We start from the raw sequence: 23107 nt of genomic DNA on the forward strand, positions 1-23107 counted from the left end.
GTAAAATCAAACTGCCAATACACGCACGCGCACACACACACACACACACACACACACACACACACACAGAGTGGGGGATTTTTATTCAAATGGAAGAATCAAGGAAATGAGTAAGCCCTGTCACAATTTTCCTCACAAGTTAATATTTGTCCTTCCTTTGAAAAATGTATCATAGAATGGTACACTTGAAACCTATGTTATTTTATTAACCAGTGTCATCCCAATAAATTTAATTTTTAAAAATATACAAACAAAAAATATACAAGTGAAGTTAATTTTTAAAAACCATCAAGTCCATGTCCCCAATACCTGAAACTCTGTAGATGCCTTCACACTTCATGCCATACTTTTCTACATAATCTACACATTCACGGAAAACTGCCGGCAGTCGAATACCATCATACATCATGGTCCTCTCTGCTGCATCAGCCAAAGGAATTCCAAAAATGGGTTTGAGATTTGGAACATCAATCTGAGGCACCTCTGGCTCCTGAATTGGCTTCTTCTTTTTCTTCTTTTCCTTCCACTGTTTAACAACATCAGCTGCTGTCAAGTCTTTTGACTTCTTCTCTTTATGTTTTTCTTCTTTGTGCTTTTCTTCTTTATGTTTTTCCTCTTTGGGTTTCTCTTTTATTTTAAAATCCTTCTCTTTCTTTTTAGAAAAGCTGGGCTTCTTGAAAACATGGATTCCCTTGGATCTCTTCATTTTGGAAGGACTTTCTGCTTCATCTCCAGAGCTATCCTCCTGAAAGGCAGCATAGCCTTCAGCTGTAAAACAAATGTGGAGAGTGTCAGCTATATGTTTGTTTAATGTCAAATTGTTCATATGCTTTTTAAATACAGGACAAAAAATGCCAGCTGGCACTAGCTACCTTGCATTTCACATCATGGCCAACCACTCCTTGGTTCTCACTACCAACAAAAAATGGGTTTCCTTTCCATTGAAAGATGTTGCAGTGACATCTTCTCCTGACCGCAAGAGGGCAACACAGAGAGAGCTAGTTTGGTTTTATTGTATATGTGCCCTAGTGGGATTTTGGCAAACTAAGTATTACAAGTACACAAGACAAGTTCTGTACAGAGAGCTAAGGGAAAGAATCCCTCATTCTATAAAATGAAGCATTCTTTCATCATCTGAACTTACTTAACCTAGGTTTTTTTCATCCTTTGCCCCTGTGATTTGAGTCAATTTCAAACCATGACAGGAAATGTAAGGTTGTTCTGGACATTTTCTCCTTGCTGTTAGAGAGAGGAAAGGAGAGAGAGAAATATCGGTAAGTTGCGTCTTGCAAGCCCCCAACTGGGGACATGGACTGCAACCCAGGCATGTGCTCTGACCAGAATCGAATCAGCAACCTTTTGGTTCACAGGCGGGTGCTCAATCCACTGAGTCACACAGGCCAGGGCCAGAATGGGAGAAATTTTAAGGGCATACTACCATGATGCATAGCAGCTTCAGTTCTCAGACACTGCTGGTGGGAGTGTAAGCTGATATAACCACTTTGGGAAACTGTTTTACAAGATCTACTAATGCTGAATAAAATAAGCATGGCCTATGAGTGAGCAGTACTACTCCTAAGCATATACATAAGAGAAATGCATAATCAGGTACAATGATGTTTACAGAAGCACCCTTCATGACAGTCACAAACTGAAAACCACCCAAAAGTAACACAAGAATGAATAAATAAATTCTAGTATTTCTAGTATATTAATGCAATGCAAATGAACAAAATACTACTGCATGAAGTAACACGTGTGAATTTAACAAACATAATACTGGGCAAAAGAAACGACATAAAAGATACTCTGCTTCTATTTACATAAATGCAAAACTAGGCATTATCAAGCTATGCTGAAAAAAGTATACCTCTGGAAGAGCAGGGTGATTCCCTGTACAAGGCCAATAAAGGGAATTTCTAAGTGCTCATAAAGCTCCATTTCCAGATTCTTGCAGTAGTTACAAAGAAGCATCCATTCTGTGATAACTGATTAAGTTGTACACAATCTGTGTGTGCATTCTATCGGCCTCAAAAATAAATTAACTTAAAAATACCATGAAACTCAAAATAAAAAAAAGAAAAAGGAATCCTTAACTCAGTTGATTTGCTTTTAATGTACTAAAGACCAATGCTTAAAACAATTCATCCTACCTACCAGATATGGACTGTAAATAAATGTCTCATGGCATTTGCTTACAACAAATGAGTAACTACCGTATTCTGCTGTATACAATGCGCACCCACATTTTTGGCCCAAACTTTCATGAAAGGAATCTTTCATTTTAATTTTGTAATACAATTTTTTAAATTTATTTATTTATATTTAGAAATAAAACCAATTTTCATATTCCAGGCTATGATTTTGGATACGGGTATGGTTACTGCTTTCCAGAATTACACTTTAAATGCATAAGCATAAATAAAAGAGTTAAAAACATTTATATAGATATGGAATTCATACTACCCATGTATAATGTGCAACCTTATTTTTCCCTCAAAAATTTGGGCAAAAAAGGGTGCATTATACAGAGCAAACTATGGTACTTTTATCATAGTTCCAATAATGTGTACTTGAACTGCCTGCACAACCTAACCAAAAAGTAAAATTCTATAAGGGCAAAATTCCAATTTCTACTTTTTATATATTATTTTAAATGACTACTTTAAGAAATTTCCACCAGAAAACTTTACCATTTCTGGAAGTTCAACTTTTTTGCTTTTTTTTTTTTTTTTTGGTAAAATTAAGACCCTAAAATATAACTCTAGTATACAAAATTTGAGACCTTGAAAAATAAAGAACAAAAAAATGTCAAACAAGGAGTCGTTGACTAGACATATTTCCAAAAGATAGCAGGCACATGTGATTAGAGTAGTTTATCTAAAATATATCAAAACCATAGAGAAAAATGCCACTTACTCCTTTTTTCCTTTTTCTTAAATTTTCCTTTTTTCTTCCCATAGTCTTTTTCATCATCAGACACTATATCAGGAGGCTCATGGAGGCTGTCATGTGGCGGCGAGGGCTCGCCAGTGCGGTACAATCCAGGAAATTTAGTAGGGCTGATTTCCTCAGAGCTAGGGGTTCTGGTAAGACCACTGCCATGCTCCACCCTGCGATGTTCACTGGGGCTGCTGGTGGGGGGCAGGAAGCACTCCGTCATTTTGCCTCCTTGAGACAGTGCCAAGGGCTTCTCTGTTACCTATCCATTACACCTGCACCAAGGAAAAAAGATCATCAGAGTCATCAAAACACAAAGCACCACACACATACAACATGGCAATTAATCTTACACCTACAAATCAAAAGTACTTTTTTGTTAGCCTCCTTTAAAAAGATGCTTTCATTTTATCATCTGAAGTTACATTCCATGCATCATACATACAGTTCTCACAAGCTGGAAACCCTGGGATCTTCAAATATTAGAAAAATAAACCAAATGGAAATCAGAGTTAGAGTACTCAAAGTAGAATAGAGTTCCTTTAAAAGAAAAAAACTCACTACCGTAAAAGGCTTCATTTTGATTGCTATACAATTTAAAATATTACTGTTTTTCTTTAAGCTATGGCCAAGCCACTATAAATAATAAATTACAAAGACTATTTATGTAACTACACATAAATAGTTCAGTACCAAAATTAAAATTTACAATACAGTTTAAATGATTTCATGATTGACACAATTGTAGGTCATTAATTGTAGTTCTATGTCGCAAGCAACTAGTTATGTGTTGATAATAACTTTTACTTTGCACTGCAACTGCCTCATTTGCTCAATCATAAAATGCACACAAATAGTTTCACTAGAATGGACACTACAAAAGACAAAGGGTAACAAGAAGTCAAGGTCTGTTTGCATTTTTTTCTTCATTAGATGGAAAATACATAGTCAAGTGCTGTGTTCATAAGTTACTTGCATTACTTCTCCTGATATTCAGTTGAAATACTATTGGAATCACTTATTTCTCTTTGCACTCACTTTTCAGGTTATTTTGCAATTTTTAAATGCCACAAGCCATAAATGACTGATAAATCTGATCATAAATATAGTCAAAAAACAAGCAAATATGAAAAAAAAATTTGTAAACTGTGAGAGAGCTAATTTCTTTAAAAAACACTTCTAAATCAATTAAAATATAAGAGACCTACACAAAGGATGTGAACAAGCATAAGTCATGGAAAAATATTAGTCATGGAAAAGTGACCAATATCTATACAAAATAATGTTCAATTACAGCTATAATTTTTAAAACAAATTAATATAAGTTACCATTTCTTAACATCAAACTGACAAAGAACACAACAGGTGTATACTATCCAGTGTTGGTAAGGATGTGAGCTAAGAAGGACTCATGAGAACATCTACTAATGGGAGAAGTATAAATAAATACAACCTTTTTTAAAAAGCAATTTGGTAGTATCTATCAAAATTTTAAATGTACTCTCTTTGACCCAGGAATTCTTTTTAGAAATTTATCTTTCAGGTATACTTTTAAGAGTTCAAAAACGCACACATGAAAATTTTCATTTCAGCACTGTAATAGTAAAAACAAAATAATCTAAATGACAATTGTGGACCCTAAGAAAGAAGATATCTACTAAGAAAAGCTAACTGGTCTTAAATTTTAAAAAAACAGAACATAGTGGACACTTCTACACAGGGACCTTTCACACAAACTGCACTCTTTGAGAAGCCTGCAGTACACTCACTACCTGCGTCCACACAGGACTGCCTGCCTGCACTATGCTTCTGCCATCTGAGCCAGCCCTTATAAATGAGTTCCTGGAATCCCATTACAAGCAACAGAAGTGAGGCTTTCCCCGTCCGATAGGAGATGTGCACCTACATCCCCCCATCAGTGTCACCAATCAGTTAGAGAGGCTCTGTTCTGACTGACCAGAACCATGCTGTTTGGAGTCGTTTGCATGAAGACTGATTAATCAGGGACCAGGGGGTGGGGACTTCTATCTAACCCACTCCCCTCTGACTCAGGGTAGCCCACTTTCCACTGAAAACTTAAGACTGTTTTCTGGCAACATCTCCCCAGAGCAGAGAAGAGCAGGCACAGCAGAGCAGACAGGTGCCCAGCTGAGCAAAGCAGAGTTGTCTAGCAGGGCAGCCTCACAGCCATGCTGCTTCCTAACTGAGCTGTAACACTACTGAGCTGTTTGCACTGAACAGAGTTTCCTTCACACTGCACCCCAGACTGTGGATTCCCGTTGGCGTTAAACTGGTGTCAATGACCATGAGTTGACAGGATCAATAGATAAATTAACCTATGGGGTGTCCAACCTGTGGCCACAGGCTCCCTGCAGCCCAGGATGGCTGTGAATGCAGCCCAACACAGAATGGTAAACTTACTTAAAATATTTAGAATTTTTATTTTATTTGTTTTGGTAAGTGTTTGTGTATTTAATGTGTGGCCCAAGACACATATTAAATCTTCTTCTTCCAGTGTGGCACAGACACACCAAAAGGTTGGAACATCCCTGCTGGAAATAACATCACATACATACTTTCTGAAAGCATATGAGAAACAGTTAACCACTGTTAAGTAGTAATAGGGGAGGATGAGAAAGACTTTTTTTTTTAATTTCCATTTTATCCCTTAAAGTATGAACCTTACAATGTCCCTGTATTACTTTTATTACCATTTTTAAAAATGAACAGGCCATGCCTTGACTGGTGTAGCTCAGTCGGTTGTATGTCATACGGCAAAGCAACTACTTCCGATCAGGTTATGTCCTGGGTTGCAGGTTTAATCCCTGGTTGGGAGTAAACTCCCACGTGGGAGGATCACTATTTCCTCTCTCACATCAATGTTTCTTTTCCTGTTTCTCCTTCCCTTCTCTCTTTAAAAATAATTAAAACTTAAAAAAATGAAAACCATTGTTTTAATCTTATAAAAATCATGCAGTATTAAAAATCATGTTTTTGACAGTATATAATAATGTGGGAAAAACAATCTTATTTACAGCACACTAGTAATTTTTAAATATACAAATATATGCAAAAAATCATAAAAAACATCAATAATCATTATCTCTGAATTCTAAGATTGTAAGTAATCTAACTTTTCTTTTTACTTTTCTGCTAAGAGTTCTATTAAAGGATCCACAAGCATCACTATTATTTCTTCTGCTTTTCTTGATGGACCCTGATTTTTGGCTATCATTATAAAAACAGCACTTCTGTTTTTCCTTTAACTAAAGGCATCCTAAATTTTGACAATCATATGATTTGAGAGTGCAAAGGAAGCTTGAGTCCAACCAGCATTAATAGTTACACATTACAGGTGACAAAACTGAGCTCTAAGGACGTAGAAAACAAAAAAAGAGCTGCACCAAAGGAGCACAGCTTTATACTAAGAAATAAAATGCTTACAGGCATCCCATCCACAATGATCTACTTTGTTTCATGCTTCTCTGACTTTGCTTTGGAACCCAACCTTTCTTCCAGTGTTTCTATGTAACTAATTCATACTCATCCTTTTATATTAAGCCTGCAAATGTGCACATAGAAGCTCTTTGGAATAAATGGAAGTGTTCTAGATTTGGACTGTGGTGATGGTTACATAAACCTATATATTTACTAAAAATTGTTGAATTATATATTTAATTAGGTAAAACTTACAGTATATAAATTATACCTCAATAATGCTGTACAAAAAAAAAAAAAAGATTAAGTACCAGCAACACTTCCTCCAGGAATCCTCCCTCATGACCCACTCTGTCCAGTCTAAGCCATAGATACTCCTTTTCCATCCTCCCAGAATCTCCTGGACACACCTCCACAGTACATGTACCATGCCATGATTTAAATACCTATGATTATGTCTGTCTTATATAATAATCTGTGAACTCCAGCATTAAATACAACACAGGACATACAGAAAGTTCTCTTTCTTTCTAAAAGATTTTATTTATTTTGAGAGAAAGGGGAAGGGAGAGAGAAAAGAGAGGGAGAGAAACATCAATGTGAGAGAGATATATCGATCCGCTGCCTCCTGTACACACTCCAACCAGGGACTGAACTCACAACCCAGGCGTGGGGCCTGACCAGGAATTGAACTGGTTACCTTTCACATTGCAGACGATGCCCAGTCAACTGAGCCATACCAGTCAGGGCTCAAATATTTATTTAATCAACTATAATAAGTTCTTCTATGTTCTCAACATATTGCATACTGCTGCTGAGACAAAGATAAGAAGAAAGGAACCTGGCTTGTAGCCTTAAACTTGAATTAAATAAACAAAGGAAAGGAACCCAAATTTTGAGTTCCTGTAGCTTCATGAACTTTTACATATATTAAGTAACCTTAGCACATACTAGTAAGAAAGCTAATCTTTTTCCATGTTTATAAACACTGGAACTAAGGCTCAGAGAACTGAAATAACTTACCCTAAGTCACATATCAAGTAAAAGGTAAAAACGGGATCTGTTTGACTTGAAACACATCCTTTCCACTAAGTTGCCCTTTATGTATATACACACAAAAGAGAGTAAGTACATTTATGCCAGGAGGAACAGCGCAGTTAAAGACTCAAACAAAGAGAATAGGGGCTTATTATGAGAATGGCAAGAAGACTGGTCTGATCAGAACAGTTTCTGCAAAGGAGCAATGAAAAAGATATTGAAAGACAAGGTAGATTCTGAACTGGATGCCAACTAAATGCCAAGCTGAAGAGTCTGGACTTGAAGTGGGAGTCAAAGACAAATTCCAAAGCCAGAAAGTGACAAAACTGGGACTACAAGGGGTAAGGGCAGGAGCGTGAACAACAAAATGCCAGACGAATTCTGGTCATTCTCTCTGTGTCCTTACAGCATTCTGTAAGTTACATGCACATGCATATGTTCTCCTAGTTCACTGGCATCGTTATTCAGTTTCCATACTAGACTAATGAAGCTTCCATAGTAGACTAATGAAACTTTGTATATAAAGCGCTTAGTAAATTATCTTGCAAAAACTATTTTAAAGAAATATTGTTGACTTGATTAATCTATAGTTATGAATGAGCAGAAGCAGGAGCAGCTAAAAGCAGATATGAAGGAGTGAAAGCCTGAATGTAGGATGACTTAATAAGAAACAACAATGTATTTGCATTAGGACATACTTTTGAGCACTGGGGAGCTATCACAGGCCTAAATTTCACTGAATAAACGTGCAGAAGAGAGAGGCCTCATATGGTAGAAAAGAGAACTGCTGTAAATATGTCCACATTTTGAAGGAAGAATATTTATCCGTATTCCTCCTGATAAGTATAATTAAAAATCCTGGGTATCAGATTTTTTAAAAAACAAAACAACAAAACACAGACTGACAGGTAGGGAGAAAAAGGCAGACAGGCTGGAGACCGCATAGTCCCAGGAACATAGTTTTGACTTCCCAGAGTTTTCTTTTTGCCTCTGCATCACAGACATGGAGTTCAGGAAGCTAGAAACCCAGATGGGTACAGATAAAGCAGCAACAAGAACAAAAGCCTCCTCCCTCCAAGACAAAACTTTAGACAATAATGGTGTACTCCAGCTGAATACCACAGGAAAATCTATGGCCTCATCTCCATTTGCACCAGTAAGGAGGAACGTAGATTTGCACCCTCATGAGGTGCCTCAAAAAATCCCTTGGTGGGGGCGGGGGTGGGGAGTGGTGTCTGGGAAGGCCTGGTAGGGAGCTGGGCTTTTCACATTTGCTATATGGTATTAAGTCCCCTTTTCATGCAGGGGTATCAGTGGAGACTACAGTGGAGACTGGAGAATCTGGACTTCCACCCCCATCCCAGAAGCAACAAGGCACCCTGTTCTTTTCCTGCTGGGAGGTCTGAAGAGGCCAAGTGCCAAGTCAGGATTTTCACCATCACCCAGTGGTAATGAGGTCACCCCCATCTCAGTGTCAGTGGAGACCACATGATAAGCCAGAAACAAAAGAGGAAAAAAACAGAAGACCAATTACATACAAAGAAATCACAATACAGTAAAATTAGAGCCTACAAATTATATTAAATGTAATGAAGTAAGCATTCCCATTAAAAAGGAGATAATCGTACTGAATTAAAAAGCAAGATTCAGCGATGTTGTTTACAAGAAATGTGCTTTAAATATAAATACTACACAGAAAAGTTAAAAGCAAATGAAAAGAAATACCACACGAAGATATATCATAAGAAAGGTGAGTGACTATAGTATCAGACAAAGCAGACTTCAAGACAAGGGGTGTCAGAAATAAAGGATATTCTTACAATCATAACAAACATAATTCTTCATGTGTACATGCCTAATAACTGCTTCAACTACATGAAGCAAAAATCGACAAAAATAAAGACAAATCCCCAATTATCATTATGACAGTATTCCTTCCTCAGTAAACAACAGAACAAGCAGACAAATATAGGCAAAATATATATCAGCTAGGACACTAAAAGCACAGACCATAAAAGAGCGAATTGATAAACTGGTTTTCATCACAATTTAAAACTTCTCCTCTTTGCAAGAAAACTAAATTAGAAAAATTAAATGGCAAGCCACATACTTGATAAAAATATCTGTAATACATATAGCCAACAACTCATTTTCTTTAGGAAAAAAGTGTGTATCAGTATATATCATTGATATATAAGACACATGTTGTTGGTCAAAAACAGGCTTTTCCACGGCATCGTGAGGACAGCATTCCAAAGGCCCATGCACAGGAGACTGTGGTGTGGTATGGTTTATTTCGGTGGCAATAGAAGCTGCCCCAGAGATTTCCAATTTCCCATCTCTGTCCATCCCCCCCATGGAAAAATCCACCCTTGTCCTCAGCAAAACCAAAGCAAAACCCAGTGTCCAGAGATTTTCATACTAAAGCTTAGTTCTTCAGAGCCCATGCAGTCTGCTGTGGGCCCTAACAGCTTCTAGACCTACATGGTTGCATGCTCCCAAGCAAAAGAGAACACACAAATGAACAGGGCAAGTGCAGGTCACGACCGAGAGAAAGGGAAAATGAGAGACAGAAAGCTCCTTTGCTCCCCTGAGATTATAGAAGTTTGGGCTTGGAAAAGACCAGAAGCTTTTTCAAACTGGCCAATGAGCTTCCCAAGTTTCTGTGAGCTTTTGATAGGTCTACATCCCCTAGTTAGACTGACAGGCCTCTATGGTCCAACACCTCACCCGGATCCATTCTGACTTCTATAACAGTGCGTGTGCCAGCCTTCCCCAGCTCCCACCTGGCAACCTAGTACTGAAGAGAGGAAGGAAGAAGTGTTAATCTCGTTGGCAGAGCAATCCTATAATCCCCTGGGTGTGAAGTTGTAGCTTCCTGGTGAAGCAAACAGGCTCATGCTCCCCAGTTTTACTAAACTCAACATCTAGTTTCTTTTGCTCCCCTTTCTTTTATTAACATCTAGCTAAATACTGACAGTAACACATATAAGACATATGTAAAATATGTATGTATCTTATAATCAGTAAGACAACTCAAAAAACAATAAACAATATGAATGAAAACTTCACCCAAGAAAACAGTCAAAAAGCACATGAAAGCAATGCTCAAAATCCTTACTTCTTAGGGAAATGCAAATTAAAAGAAAAAATACCACTATACACACCTACTACAATTAGTAAAATTAAAGACAGCCCTGGCTGGGTAGCTCAGTTGGTTAGAGCATCATCCAATAAGCTAAGGTTGCAGGTTTGAGTCCCAATCAGGGCACATACAAGAATCACCCCCATGAATGCATAAACAAATGGAAAAGCAAATTGATGTTGCTCTTTCTTTCAAGTCAATAAATATTAATAAAATAAAAATCAATAAAATGTTTTTAAAAGGCAGTGACAATGCCAAGTGTTGGTTGGGATGTGAAGCAACTGGTATCCTCATCTGTTGGTGGTGGGAATGTAAAACTGCACAAACACTTTTGAAAAGTGTTTAAGTTTCTTATAAAATTAATATACACACGTCACCTAACAATTCCACCCCCAGGTATTTACTCAAGAGAAATGAAAATCTAAATCTACCTAAAGACTTGTCAATGAAAGTTTATAATATCTTTATTCACAATAGACAAAAACTGGAAATAATCCAAATACCTGTCAACAAGCAAATAGCATATATTATCGTATATCCTAATAATGGAATACTGCTCAGCAATAAAGTGGAAATGACAATGTAGAAGAGTCTCAAAAACAATAATGAGCAGAAAAAATCCAGACACCTTAAATTCACACTGTACAAGCCCATGTATATAGAATTCCAGAACTAGCAAAAATAATCTGTAGAAAGACAATCAGTGGTACTGTTGAACCACATGTGGCCAGCTAGTAAAGTGACTGCAAAGGAGCATTAAAGAAACTCTGGCATCACAAAATGTTCTATATTATGATTGTGGTGGTGGTTTCATAGGTATACACAATTGTCAAAACACTAAGAACTATACTTTCCACTGGGTATATTTTATAGTATGTAAATTATACATCAGTAAGGTTTAAAAAAAAACCCTTTTAAAAGACATTGACAAACTGACCCTAAATTTTTTAGAGAGGCAAAGAATTTAGGACAGCTACAACCATCTTCAAAAAGAACAAAGTTATTAAGTTAAAAAAGTTAACTTTTAACTTTTTTTTAAAAAAAGTTTTAAAAAAAGTTAACTTTTAAGTTATAAAAGTTATAGTAATGAAGACAGTTTGGTATTGAAGTAAGGATAGACAGATTAATGGGACAAAGTAAAATTCAGAAAGAGACCCAAATGTATATAGACAGCTGTCAACAACATTTCCGAAGGAATTCATGCAGGAAAAAAAGTCTTCAACAAATGGTACTGAATAACCATGTGGGGGGTGGGAGGGAGAAGCTCAGTCCTTTCCATCACATCATACCCAAAATGTAATTCATGTTAAATCATAAACCTAAAACTTAAAAGCTAAAAACCACAAAACTTCTAAAATAAAACACATGTTTAAGACCATGCGGTAACAATTTCCCAGATAAAACCAGAAAGGTTTATCTACAAAATTAAAACTTAACAAATAGAAGTTTTGTATCAAAAGTAAAAATTTCTGCTCATTAAAAGACACTATTAAGAAAATGAAGTGTCAAGACTTTCGGCCAAGATGGAGGCACAGGTAGATATACTTTGCCTCCTCACATAACCAAAAGAAGGACAACTTCAAAAACAAAAAATAACCAGAACTGCCACAAAATTGAACTGTATGGAAGTCCAACAACCAAGGAATGAAAAAAGAAACATTCATCCAGACAGATAGGAGGAGCAGAAACAGCTGCTGGGGCAGAGAGGACATGCAGCAAGGCAGCAGTTGGAGGACCAGGTCGGGGAGGCAGCAGCTGGCAGACCTGGAGGTCCCACATTTGCTTATGGATAAACCGGGAGGAACAGCGGGGGAGCGAGACCAACCACGCAATCCAAGTTTCCAGTATGGGAAGATAAAGCCTCAAAACCTCTAGCTATAAAAACCGGTGGGGCTTGTGGCAGTGGGAGAAACTCCCAGCCTCACAGGAAAACACTGGGGAGACCCACAGGGTCCCAGAACGTACACACACACACACACACACACACACACACACACCTGGGAACCAGCACCAGAGGGGCCCAATTAGCTTGTGGGTAGCTGGAGAAGTGACTGAAAACCAGCAGAGAGCCGAGCAAGTGGCACTGTTGCCCTCAGACCCCTCCCCCGCACAACCCAGTGACCTGGATTGCCCTGCCCTAGTGAATACCTAAGGCTCCGCCCCTTCCATCATAACAGGTGCACTGAGACAAAGAAATATGGCCCAAATGAAAGAACAGATCAAAGCTCCAAAAATAGAACTAAGCAATGAACAGATAACCAACCTATCAGAGGGACAGTTCAAAAGACTGGTAATCAGGATGCTCACGGAAATGATTGAGTATGGTCGCAAAATGGAGGAAAAAGTGAAGGCTATGCAAAATGAAATAAAGAAAAATATACAGGGAACCAACAGTAAAGAGAAGGAAACTGGGACTCAAGTGAACAATTGGGAGCAGGGGGAAGAGATAGACATTCAATCAGAACAGAATGAAGAAACAAGAATTCAAAAAAAAAAAAAATGAGGAAAGGCTTAGGAACTTCTGGGACAACTTTAAACGTTCTAACATCTGAATCCTAGGGGTGCCAGAAGGAGAAGAGGAAGAGCAAGAAATTGAAAACTTATTTGAAAAAAATAATGAAGGAGAACTTCCCCAATCTGTCCAAGGAAGTAGACTTGTGGGAGATCCAGGAAGCTCTGAGAGTCCCAAACAAGTTGGACCCAAGGAAGCACAGACCAAGGCACATCATAATTATATTACCCAAGATTAAAGACAAGGAGAGACTCTTAGAAGCAGCAAGAGAAAAGGAGACAGTTACCTACAAAGGAGTTCCCATAAGACAGTCAGCTGATTTCTCAAAAGAAACCTTGCAGACAAGAAGGGGATGGCAAGAAGTATTCAAAGTCATGAAAGACAAGGACCTACATATGAGATTACTCTATCCAGCAGAGCTATCATTTAGAATGGAAGGGCAGATAAAGTGCTTCCCAGATAAGGTCAAGTTAAAGGAGTTCATCATCACCAAGCCCTTATTATACGAAATGTTAAAGGGACTTAGCTAAGAAAAAAAAGACCCAAAACTATGAATACTAAAATAACAAACTCAAAACTATCCACAATTGAACCTAAAAAAAACAAAACCAAAAACAAACTAAGCAAACAAACAGGAACAGAATCACAGAAATGGAGATTGGGGGGGGGGGGGGGAAACAGAGGAAGAATGGGGGAAAAGGTACAGGGAATAAGAAGCATAAATAGTAGGTACAAAATAGACAGAGGGAGGTTAAGAATAGTACAGGAAATGAAGAAGCTAAAGAACTTTTATGTATAATCCATAGACATGAACTAAGGAAGGCTGAATGCTGGTAGGAAGGGGGTGCAGGGCAGAAGGGAACAAAGGGGAGAAAAAAATGGGACAACTGTAACAGCATAATCAATAAAATATATATATATATACTTTTATATATATAAAAGAAAATGAACAGTCAAGCAAAAAGCCTGGAGAACACCTTTGAGATATATTTATCTCCAGAATGCAGTCAAACCTCAGTTCTCGAATATTTCTCATCTTGAACAATTTGGTTCTCAACCAAGTTTTTCATGGAAAAAATACCTTGGCTGTCAAACAAAATTTCTTTTTTTGACACGACAACCCTTTTCATGCTGGTACCTGGGAAAAAAATGATTCAGTTCTTGAACAAATCACTTCTTGGACAGCCTTCCAGAATGTATTCAGTTCAAGAACCGAAGAACTCCTATAAATCAATAATAAAAAGACAAATAATCCAACACTATAATAAGCAAAATATTTGAGTAAACAATTTACAAAGGAAAATATACAAATGGTCAATAAGTCCATGAAAAAAGCTCTGCATCACTAAACAGCAAATAAATGCAAATTAAGACCACAAAGAACTATCAACAGACACCATTTAGAATGGCTAAAATTTAAACAGAAAGAAAATTCCTAAAGTTGGCGATGATGTGTGGCACTACAAGGTTTAATACATTTCTGGTGGGAACACAAAGCTTAACCACTTCAGAAAAGTGTTAAGCATTATCTTTTAGTTAAACCCTTACACATACGATCTACCAACTTCAACTCCTGAATTATTTACCCAAAAGAAATGGAAACATATTCACAAAAAAACTTATGATCAGACTATGTTCAAAACAGCTAAAAGCTAGAAACGCCATTTCCATCAAGAAACTGTATAAACAAACTACAAATTAATCAATGGAATATTAGCATTTTTAAAAGGAAATTACTCATATACATATCAAAACAGATGAATATTAAGACAGCACACCCAGACACAATAAATTACACGAAGTATAATTCTATTTATAGGGTGTCCAACCCACAGCCCAGGATGACTATGTGGCGCAACACAAAATCATTTATTTACTTAAAACATTAGAAGTTTTTTTGTTTTGGTTAGTGTTTGTGTATTTAATGTGTAGCCCAAGACAACTCTTCTTCCAGTGCGTGCCAGAGATGCCAAAATGCTGAACACCCCAGGTTTTGTATGAAGTTCTAAAACAGGCAAATTCATCTCTGTCAAAACAATTTAAAACTACGGCTGCGGGAGTGTGGGGAAGAGGCAGGATTGAAGTACAAAGTAGCAAGAGAGACATTTCTAGTTGATACCTGTATCTTGACAAGCATGTGGGTTATATATGTGTTTATACGTTTGTTAAAATTTCTTAAACAGTGCATTTCAATGAATATAAACTATATTTCACTAAATCTCCCAAAAGGAAATGCTATACAGAGATGACTATACAGATCATGAGCCATTAAAAAAAATACAAACTTTCCTTTTCCAATGTTGCTAGAAGCAATTTTTCCTCATTCTTATCGCTTTTAAAATCATCTGTAAATTAAAAGTCTCTAATCTAAATGCTATTAGGGAATCCAAATACAGCTCATTAATATATTACATACTAAACACTACAAGTATGAACCTACAATTTGAGAATGACAAATTTTGTAAGCAGTATTTGTGTATACATTTTTATTTTTATTTTTTAATCATTTTTTATTTTTCAATTAGAGTTGACATAAAACATTATTAGTTCCAGGTGTACTCCCCAGGGATCAGACGTTATATAACTTACTAAGTGATCATCCCAATCATCTCATACCCATCTGACACCATACATCGTTATTACAATATTACTATATTCCCTATCCTGTACTTTATATCCACATGACATATTCTGTAACAACCAATTTGCAATTCTTAATCTGTTCACCTTTTTTACCCATCCCAACGCCCTCCAATCTGGCAACCATAAAAATAACCTCTGTATCTATGAATGTTTCTGCTCTTCTTGTTTATTTTGTTTAGATTTAATTGCTGATAACTACATATTTATTGACATTTTGAGTTCATATTTTTGGTCTTTTTTTTTCTTCTACTTCTTAAACAAGGCCTTTTAACATTTAATATAATACTGGTTTGGTATTGATAAACTCCTTTAGCTTTTTCTTGTCTGGGAAGATCTTTATCTTCCTTCAATTCTAAATGATAGCTTTGCTGGGTAGAATAATCTTTGTTGTAGGTCCATGTTGTTCTTCACTTTGAATATTTCTTGCCAATCCCTTCTGGCCTACAAAATTTGTTGAGAAATCAGCTAACAATCTTATAGGAACTCCCTTGTTGGTAACTAACTGCTTCTCTCTTGCTGTTTTTAAGATTCTGTTTATTTTTAACCTTTGGCATTTTAATGATGATGTGTCTTGGTGTGAGCCTCTTTGGGTTCATCTTTGGGACTCTCTGAGCTTCCTGGACTTGTATGTGTATTTCCTTTACCAGGTTAGAAAAGTTTTGTCATTATTTTTTCAAATAGGTTTTCAATTTCTTGCTTTCTCTCTTCTCCTTTTGGCATCCCCATGATGAGAATGTTTGTATACTCAAAGTTGTCCCAGAGAAAGGCTGCTTACACTATTCTCTTTTTTTTTTATTATTCTTTTTTCTTTTTTGCTATTCTGGTTGGGTATTTTTTTGCTTCCTTATATTCCAAATTGCTGACTTGATTCTCAGCTTCATCTACTCTACTGTTGATTCTCTGTAAATTATTCTTCATTTCAGTTTGTGTATCCTTAATTTCTGATTGGTTCTTGTTTATGGTTTCTATGTCCTCTTTCATGCTTTTGAAGTTCTAAGTTCCTTGAGCATCCTTATAATCATTCTTTTGAACTCTGTATCTGGTTGTTTGCTTGCCTCCATTTCATTTAGTTCTATTTCTGGAGACTTCTCCTGTTCTTTCATTTGGGACCTATTTCTTTGTTGTTGCATTTTGGCTGCTTTCCTAGGTTTGTTTCTATGTACAGTAATATCTCAGTACTCATCAGCTTCAAAACTTGTCAAACCCTGTACTCATCACATTTTGATGAGAAAAAATGTTTCAGCACTTGCTTGGGACTCCACACTTGCTAGAACTTGTTTGAGTCATGATGATGCTTTGCAAGAGAAAATGATTCATTGTTCTGTACTAGTCAGTTTCGGCACCCATCACAAGTTCTGGAACAAATTAACAATGAGTACGAAGGTACCACTGTATTAGGTAGAGCTGCTACATCTCCCGGACTTGGTAGATTGATCTTGTGTACGTGTTGTAGGTCCCAGTGGTGTAACCTCCCCAGTCACCCAAGCTGGGTGCTCCGGGTGCACCCCTCTGTGGGCTGTGTGCACTGTCCTGCTATAGTTGAGCCCTGATTGCTATTGGAGTCACTGGAAGAATTAACAGCCAGGCCAATCAGCTGTTAGGACTACCTGCAACGATAGCACAGGAGCTGCTGTGCTGGAGTCAACCCTACTAAGCAGGACTTGCTTTTGTGAGGCTTTTGTGCTCACTGAGTCCACCCTTGCATGTGTGGCTCATGGTGGTGGTAGGATTATCATCCAGCATGGTCTAAAGCTGTCTTCCAGGTGCACTGGCCCTGGGGCCTCCTGAGAGAGGTCACCCACCACCTGTGTCTGGCCTATAGCCACCAGGTGTTAGCTACAAAGTGATCTTCAGATGGCTGTTACTTGCTCTAGGCTTGGAGGTGCCTAGGAGAGGCCAAGCTGAAACCAAGGCAGGCTGCTGCTAGTGCCGAGACTGAGGCCACTTAGCAAGAGGTATGGGGTATGCAGAGGCCAGACACTGCTTATTTGAGAGGTTTTAGGAAGGTCTTAAGGATGAGCCAAGACCGACCACTTGTATGGAAATGCCACGGTAAACAGCTCAGGTGGGCCTGCAAGTTGGGTGCAGCAGGGTGTCAAGGAATCACCAGGGCAGAGAAGAACAGTGTGAGCCAGGTTGATGGAGATTCAGGTATGGTGCCTGCCTGCCAACTCCGTGGGAAGAGGGCTCATCAAAGGAACAACGCCAGACAATTCAGTTTCTCCCCATATGTCCGTGGTGCCTTTTGAGCTGCTGTCCCAGAGCTGGAGCTCAGAGGGATTGAGTCCAAGTAAGCCCATGTGCAGGCCCTTTAAGGAGAATTGCCTGGGACTCCAGAAGCCTTCCATCTCAGCCTCAATTCCAACTGGTTTTTACAGCCAGATGTTATGGGGATTTCTCTTCCCAGCACTGGAATCCCGGTCTTAGGGGCTTTGTGTGAGGCTGGGACCTCTCACTCCTCAGTCAGGACCTCCTCAGCCAAGACCTCCTCAGCCAAGACATCCCTCTCTATCTGACACTTGTAAGTGTGGGACCAGACAGTTCTTCATCTCTGCCCTTCCTCCCAGTCTTGATGTGGCTTCTCTTTAATTCCCTAGTTGCTGGACTTCCTTTCAGCCAAATTTCAGGTGTTCCTGAATGGTGGCTATTTTGTAGCTCAGTTGTAATTCTGATATGGCTGTGCAGTACATTTTTATTCTTAAAATGATGTGGAAAGAAATTTTCTAAGAATTAAAGGACAAAACTGTCCAGATCATGAGGGACTACTAGGCACCCTGTATAGTAAATGAAGAGACCCAGACCAAAGCGTATCATGAGGTTTCAGAGCACAAGGGGATAGAAAGATGATACTAAAAAATCCCTGCTGAATAAGGGACAAGATAAACAACTTACACACAAAAGAGCGGACCAAATTACCAACCAAAACTCTGGAAATTTAAAGACAATAAAAAAATCTTCAAAATTTTGAAAGAAAATTAGTTCCAATAACCTTTCATGTATACAGGTAGGACAGAGACTTTTCCAGATATACAGTAGCAAGGAATGTAGTTCCCATATATTTTCTCAAGAATCCTGAGGGCTTAAGATGCAACCCTGGAGAGCAGCAAAGGAAGCCCCAGAAAAAGCAGGCCTGTCACCATGTGATACATTTCACACTGACACTGAAGAAAGAAGAACTACAGAGGACAATGGGTATTACAGGCACATTTGACCACATGGAAAAGAATAGTAAGATGTAGCAAGAAGCCACTGTGGCTTTTGGAATAAACTTGTCACAAGAACAGACTGAAAAAGCAAATAAAAATGAGATAACCATTAACTCTAAGAAAAAGGTAGATGAGAAAATGAAGTTGTAGTCTACTGCCTGACTCAACATTACACAATATCTGTGTAATTATCATAATGAAAACAATACATACTGATTTAATCAAACAATGTGCCCCACATGATTATATAAGAGGACTGTGGCAGGAAACTAGGGGAAGGGCATGAGAGACCTAAATCGTCATCTACTATAATGCCTAGTTAATAGATAACATCTAAAACAGTATCTTAAAAATGAGTTAAAAATTAGTTTATTATTTAAAAATAAGGAAATAAATATCCTAAGAAATAAATGAAAGAAAAAAAAACCAAGAGAGGCACAAGAATAAGGCAGGAAATAGCATTTTTCATTTTAGGTATTTTAATACTGTGTTGGGGGTCCCCAAGACCACCCCCAGGATAGGTAATTTGCTAGGACTCACATAATTCAGTATATACTCATACTCATGGCTAAGGTTGATTACAGTAAAAGGATACAAAGCAAAAACAGCAAAGAAAAAGAAAGGCACATGGGGATGAAGCAGAGAAAACCAGGTTTAAGTTTTCAAGACTGCTCTCATAGTGGAGTCACAGGGATGAGAGGAATTCTTTCAGCAACAGTAACAACATGTGTGAAGTGTCTGCTGGGTAGCTCCTTAGACTCAGAGGCCAAGGTCTCTGTGGATTCTGATCATGTGAGCATACTCTGTCTATCATGTACCAAAATTCCAGACTTTCAGGAGAAAAAGTAGATACTCAGCATAAACCACACTATCTTTATACATGGTTTAGGCACAATGAGCCACTCTTACACATTTAGGGAAGGTTTTATACTGTATACCGTAAGGAACTTTAGCAGCCAAGTTCCCATATGCCAGCCAAGGGCCAATGTTACAGGGTTTTATAGACAGCTATCTCAGGACTGCCATATTATCTCTGCACAAGCACTATTTGATTTCTTAAACTATCCTTATGAATTACTCTGATAAAATTTTAAAACACAAAAAGTAAAATCACATCTCACAAAAAAAAGGCCATTGCAAATCTTATTTTAAAATCAAATAAAAAAGACAACGAACTTTCTCTTAAAATATGAGTATTACAATCCAAAGAAACTATTTAAGTTGACAAACTGAAATGGGAGAGAAATAATCCTTCAGCCAAAGCAGATTAGATTTAGAGGGTTTAATATCATCAACACTGATACCTTTCCCAAATAATATGTTTAAGGTTTATGGCCTGTACCCAATAAATGCAATCTAGTATTCACATTTACAGGCTTGACAGTAATTTTTCATGCACATCCCCACAGACCAAATGTCATCCAATTTAGTTGTTACATAATTAGTCCTTTCAAATCCACTAACATCTGTTTAAAAAGCTCTACTTTAATAGAAATTCTACTATTAATTTGGGTTCTCTTCTGTACCCTTCTTATATATCAACAGATTTAATCTTTTAGTTTCTCCCCTACACCCAGGGACTTATCTGAACTTTTAATTAGAGTCCCGTCCATCGCTCACAGAAAGTCACTGAATGATACAGTGAATTAATGTTTTCTGCTCAGCTTCCCAACATTCTCAGTATCACTGATTAAAACATGCCTAAAACATGTGTGCAAAACCAGTTTAAAAATGAAATTCTAAAATTCATTACAATGAATATGAATGACTTTATAATGCTGACAATAACTATCACATGATTAATAACAAGAAAACCAAGAAAACAAAAAAGTAATATATTATTTTAGGAGACTGACATAACACAATAGGTAAAATCAAACTCCAGATTGAGACTGAAATCTAAAGAGCACAGATTACTTCATATGTCTATCATTTAAACTGCAAATTCAAATTCTGAGGATTAGAATGTCAGGCACTGGAAAATGAGCAGCCAAAACATACAGAATCTAACAGACAAGTAATTCCACTGTCAGCCTACAGGCTGAGAAAGGTTGGGAAGGACAAAATTGAGTTCTACAAACAGCTGCCCAAATCAGATATTTTATATATATATAATCATATATATGTTAATAATCAGGGAAAACCCACATTGGACTCTTGCCCTGAAACAAAATCAAGTGTTATCACTAACAGTTATTCTCATACAGAGGACCAAAAAAAAGTTTTCTTATAAAAAATAAATATCATTCAGTACCTAACAGTGAAACAAAACATTTTTACAGAGATCAGATATCCTCTGGTGGGGGGGTAAGCCTCTTTCCTGCCACATTTCATATCATATGATCTATTCTCAAGTATATCTTAAATTAGAAATGAACTGGTAGAGGGACCAACAAATACTATTTTAATGATAACTTCTGTAAAAGCACACCATTGGTTACAACAGAAACTGGCTAAAAGTATCCAGTTCATGATTCTAAAACACTGCAGAGACACCCAGAAGCATCTTACGTAAACTCATACAAGAGCCGCAGAGTTATCTTAAATTTGTGGGAAACAACTCAGAACAGTAGTCTCCCCCTTATCTGCAATTTCGCTTTCTGTGGTTTCAATTACCCAGAATAAACTGTGGTCCAAAAATATTAGATGGAAAATTCCAAAAATAAACAATTTGTGAGTTTTATGTCATGTAGTGTGATAAAATCTCATGCGATCTGGCTATGTCTCCCCCAGGACAGGAATCATCCCATTGTCTCTGCACTGTGTACACATTCTACCTGTTAGTCACATAGTAGCCATCTCAGTCATCAGTGTTTATGTTCAAGTAACTATGATTCTGTCTGTCCTTGTTTGCTTAGTTTGTTTTTTAGATTCAATTGTTGATAGATATGTATTTATTGCCATTTTATTGTTCATAGCTTTGATCTTCTTCTTAAGCCCCTTTAACATTTCATATAATGGTTTGGTGATGATGAACTCCTTTAGTTTTTTACTCGTCTGAGAAACTATCTGCCCTTTGTTCTAAATGATATCTTTGCTGGGTAGAGCAATCTTGGCTGTAGGTCCCCTGCTCTTCATGACTTTGAATATTTCTTGCCAATCCCTTCTTGCTTGCAAAGTTTCTTTTGAGAAATCAGCTGACAGTCTTATGGGAATTCCCCTGTAGGTAACAAACTGCTTCTCTTGCTGCTTTTAAGATTCTCTTTATCTTATTTGGCATTTTAATTATGATGTGTCTTGTAGTGGGCTTCTATGCATCCATCTTGTTTTGGACTCTGTTCTTCTTGGACTTGCATGCCTATTTCCTTCACAAAAATAGGGAAGTTTGCTTACATTATTTTTTCAAATCTGTGCAGTGTCCAGCAGACACACACAAACCATTAATTTTAGTTATTTATAAGTAAAATAAAAATATTATTATGTATAATATTATTAGTGTAATGTGCCTTTCTAAATAAACTTTCTCATATAATTTGAAAAAAAAAAGAAAAAAATGAAAGATTGTCACCACCCAATAAGCAATTTAAAAATGGATACTGGCAATAATTATCAAAGGCTGCTTATATCACACACAAAAAAGAGAAAACCTAGATGTACAAATAACAAACAGCCTTGCAACAATAAACAAACAAAACCTTAATTTGATTTTGCCTCAAAATCTACAGGACATACAAGTTAGTTTCTTTCGTTAACTCTCTGCAGAAAAAGAGAAGGGAAAGGAGGAGAGTGAAAAATTAACAGAATTAGGACCAGAAATGTGAAGACAAACCACAGCTGGGAAAAAATATTTGTAAAAGGCATATCTGAAAAAGAATTGTTGTTATCCAAAATGCACAAAGAATGCTTAAAACTCAACAGTAAGAAACAAACCAATTTAAAAATGGGCAAAGAACTAAAACTGACACCTCACCAAAAAAGATACATGAAAGATAAAATAGCATATGTAAGATGCTCCACATTAGGGAACTGCGAATTAAAACAATGACCCTTGAAAAATCTACGGCTTTTAAAAAATTTTTAAAGATTGATTAATTGATTTTTAGACAGAAGGAAAGGGAGGGAAAAAGAGAAGGGGAGAAACATTAATGTGTGGTTGCCTCTTACATGCCCCCTTTGGGAACCTGGCCCGCAACCCAGGTATATGCCCTGACTGGGAATCGAACCATCAACCCTTTGGTTTGCAGG

General features: G+C 37.3%; 1 protein-coding gene across 2 annotated transcripts in view; it reads right to left on the reverse strand.

The window, feature by feature from the left end:
* Positions 1-23107, reverse strand: part of RALBP1 (ralA binding protein 1) — a 59405-nt gene that overhangs the window by 23301 nt on the left and 12997 nt on the right. The window contains exons 1-3 of one of the 2 annotated variants that reach the window (XM_054587359.1): positions 14212-14292; positions 2920-3215; positions 310-768 (exon numbers count right to left, since the gene is read on the reverse strand). In XM_054587359.1, the coding sequence (XP_054443334.1) occupies positions 310-768; positions 2920-3163 (703 nt within the window). In that variant the 5' untranslated portion in view covers positions 3164-3215; positions 14212-14292. Of the gene's footprint in view, positions 1-309; positions 769-2919; positions 3216-14211; positions 14293-23107 lie in introns of those variants that run through there. The other variant, XM_054587358.1, reaches the window with a different exon arrangement.

The sequence above is a fragment of the Pteronotus mesoamericanus genome, unplaced genomic scaffold (assembly GCF_021234165.1).
Source record: "Pteronotus mesoamericanus isolate MK-2021 breed Mesoamerican mustached bat unplaced genomic scaffold, CSHL_Meso_final scaffold_118, whole genome shotgun sequence".
Taxonomy (NCBI): domain Eukaryota; kingdom Metazoa; phylum Chordata; class Mammalia; order Chiroptera; family Mormoopidae; genus Pteronotus; species Pteronotus mesoamericanus.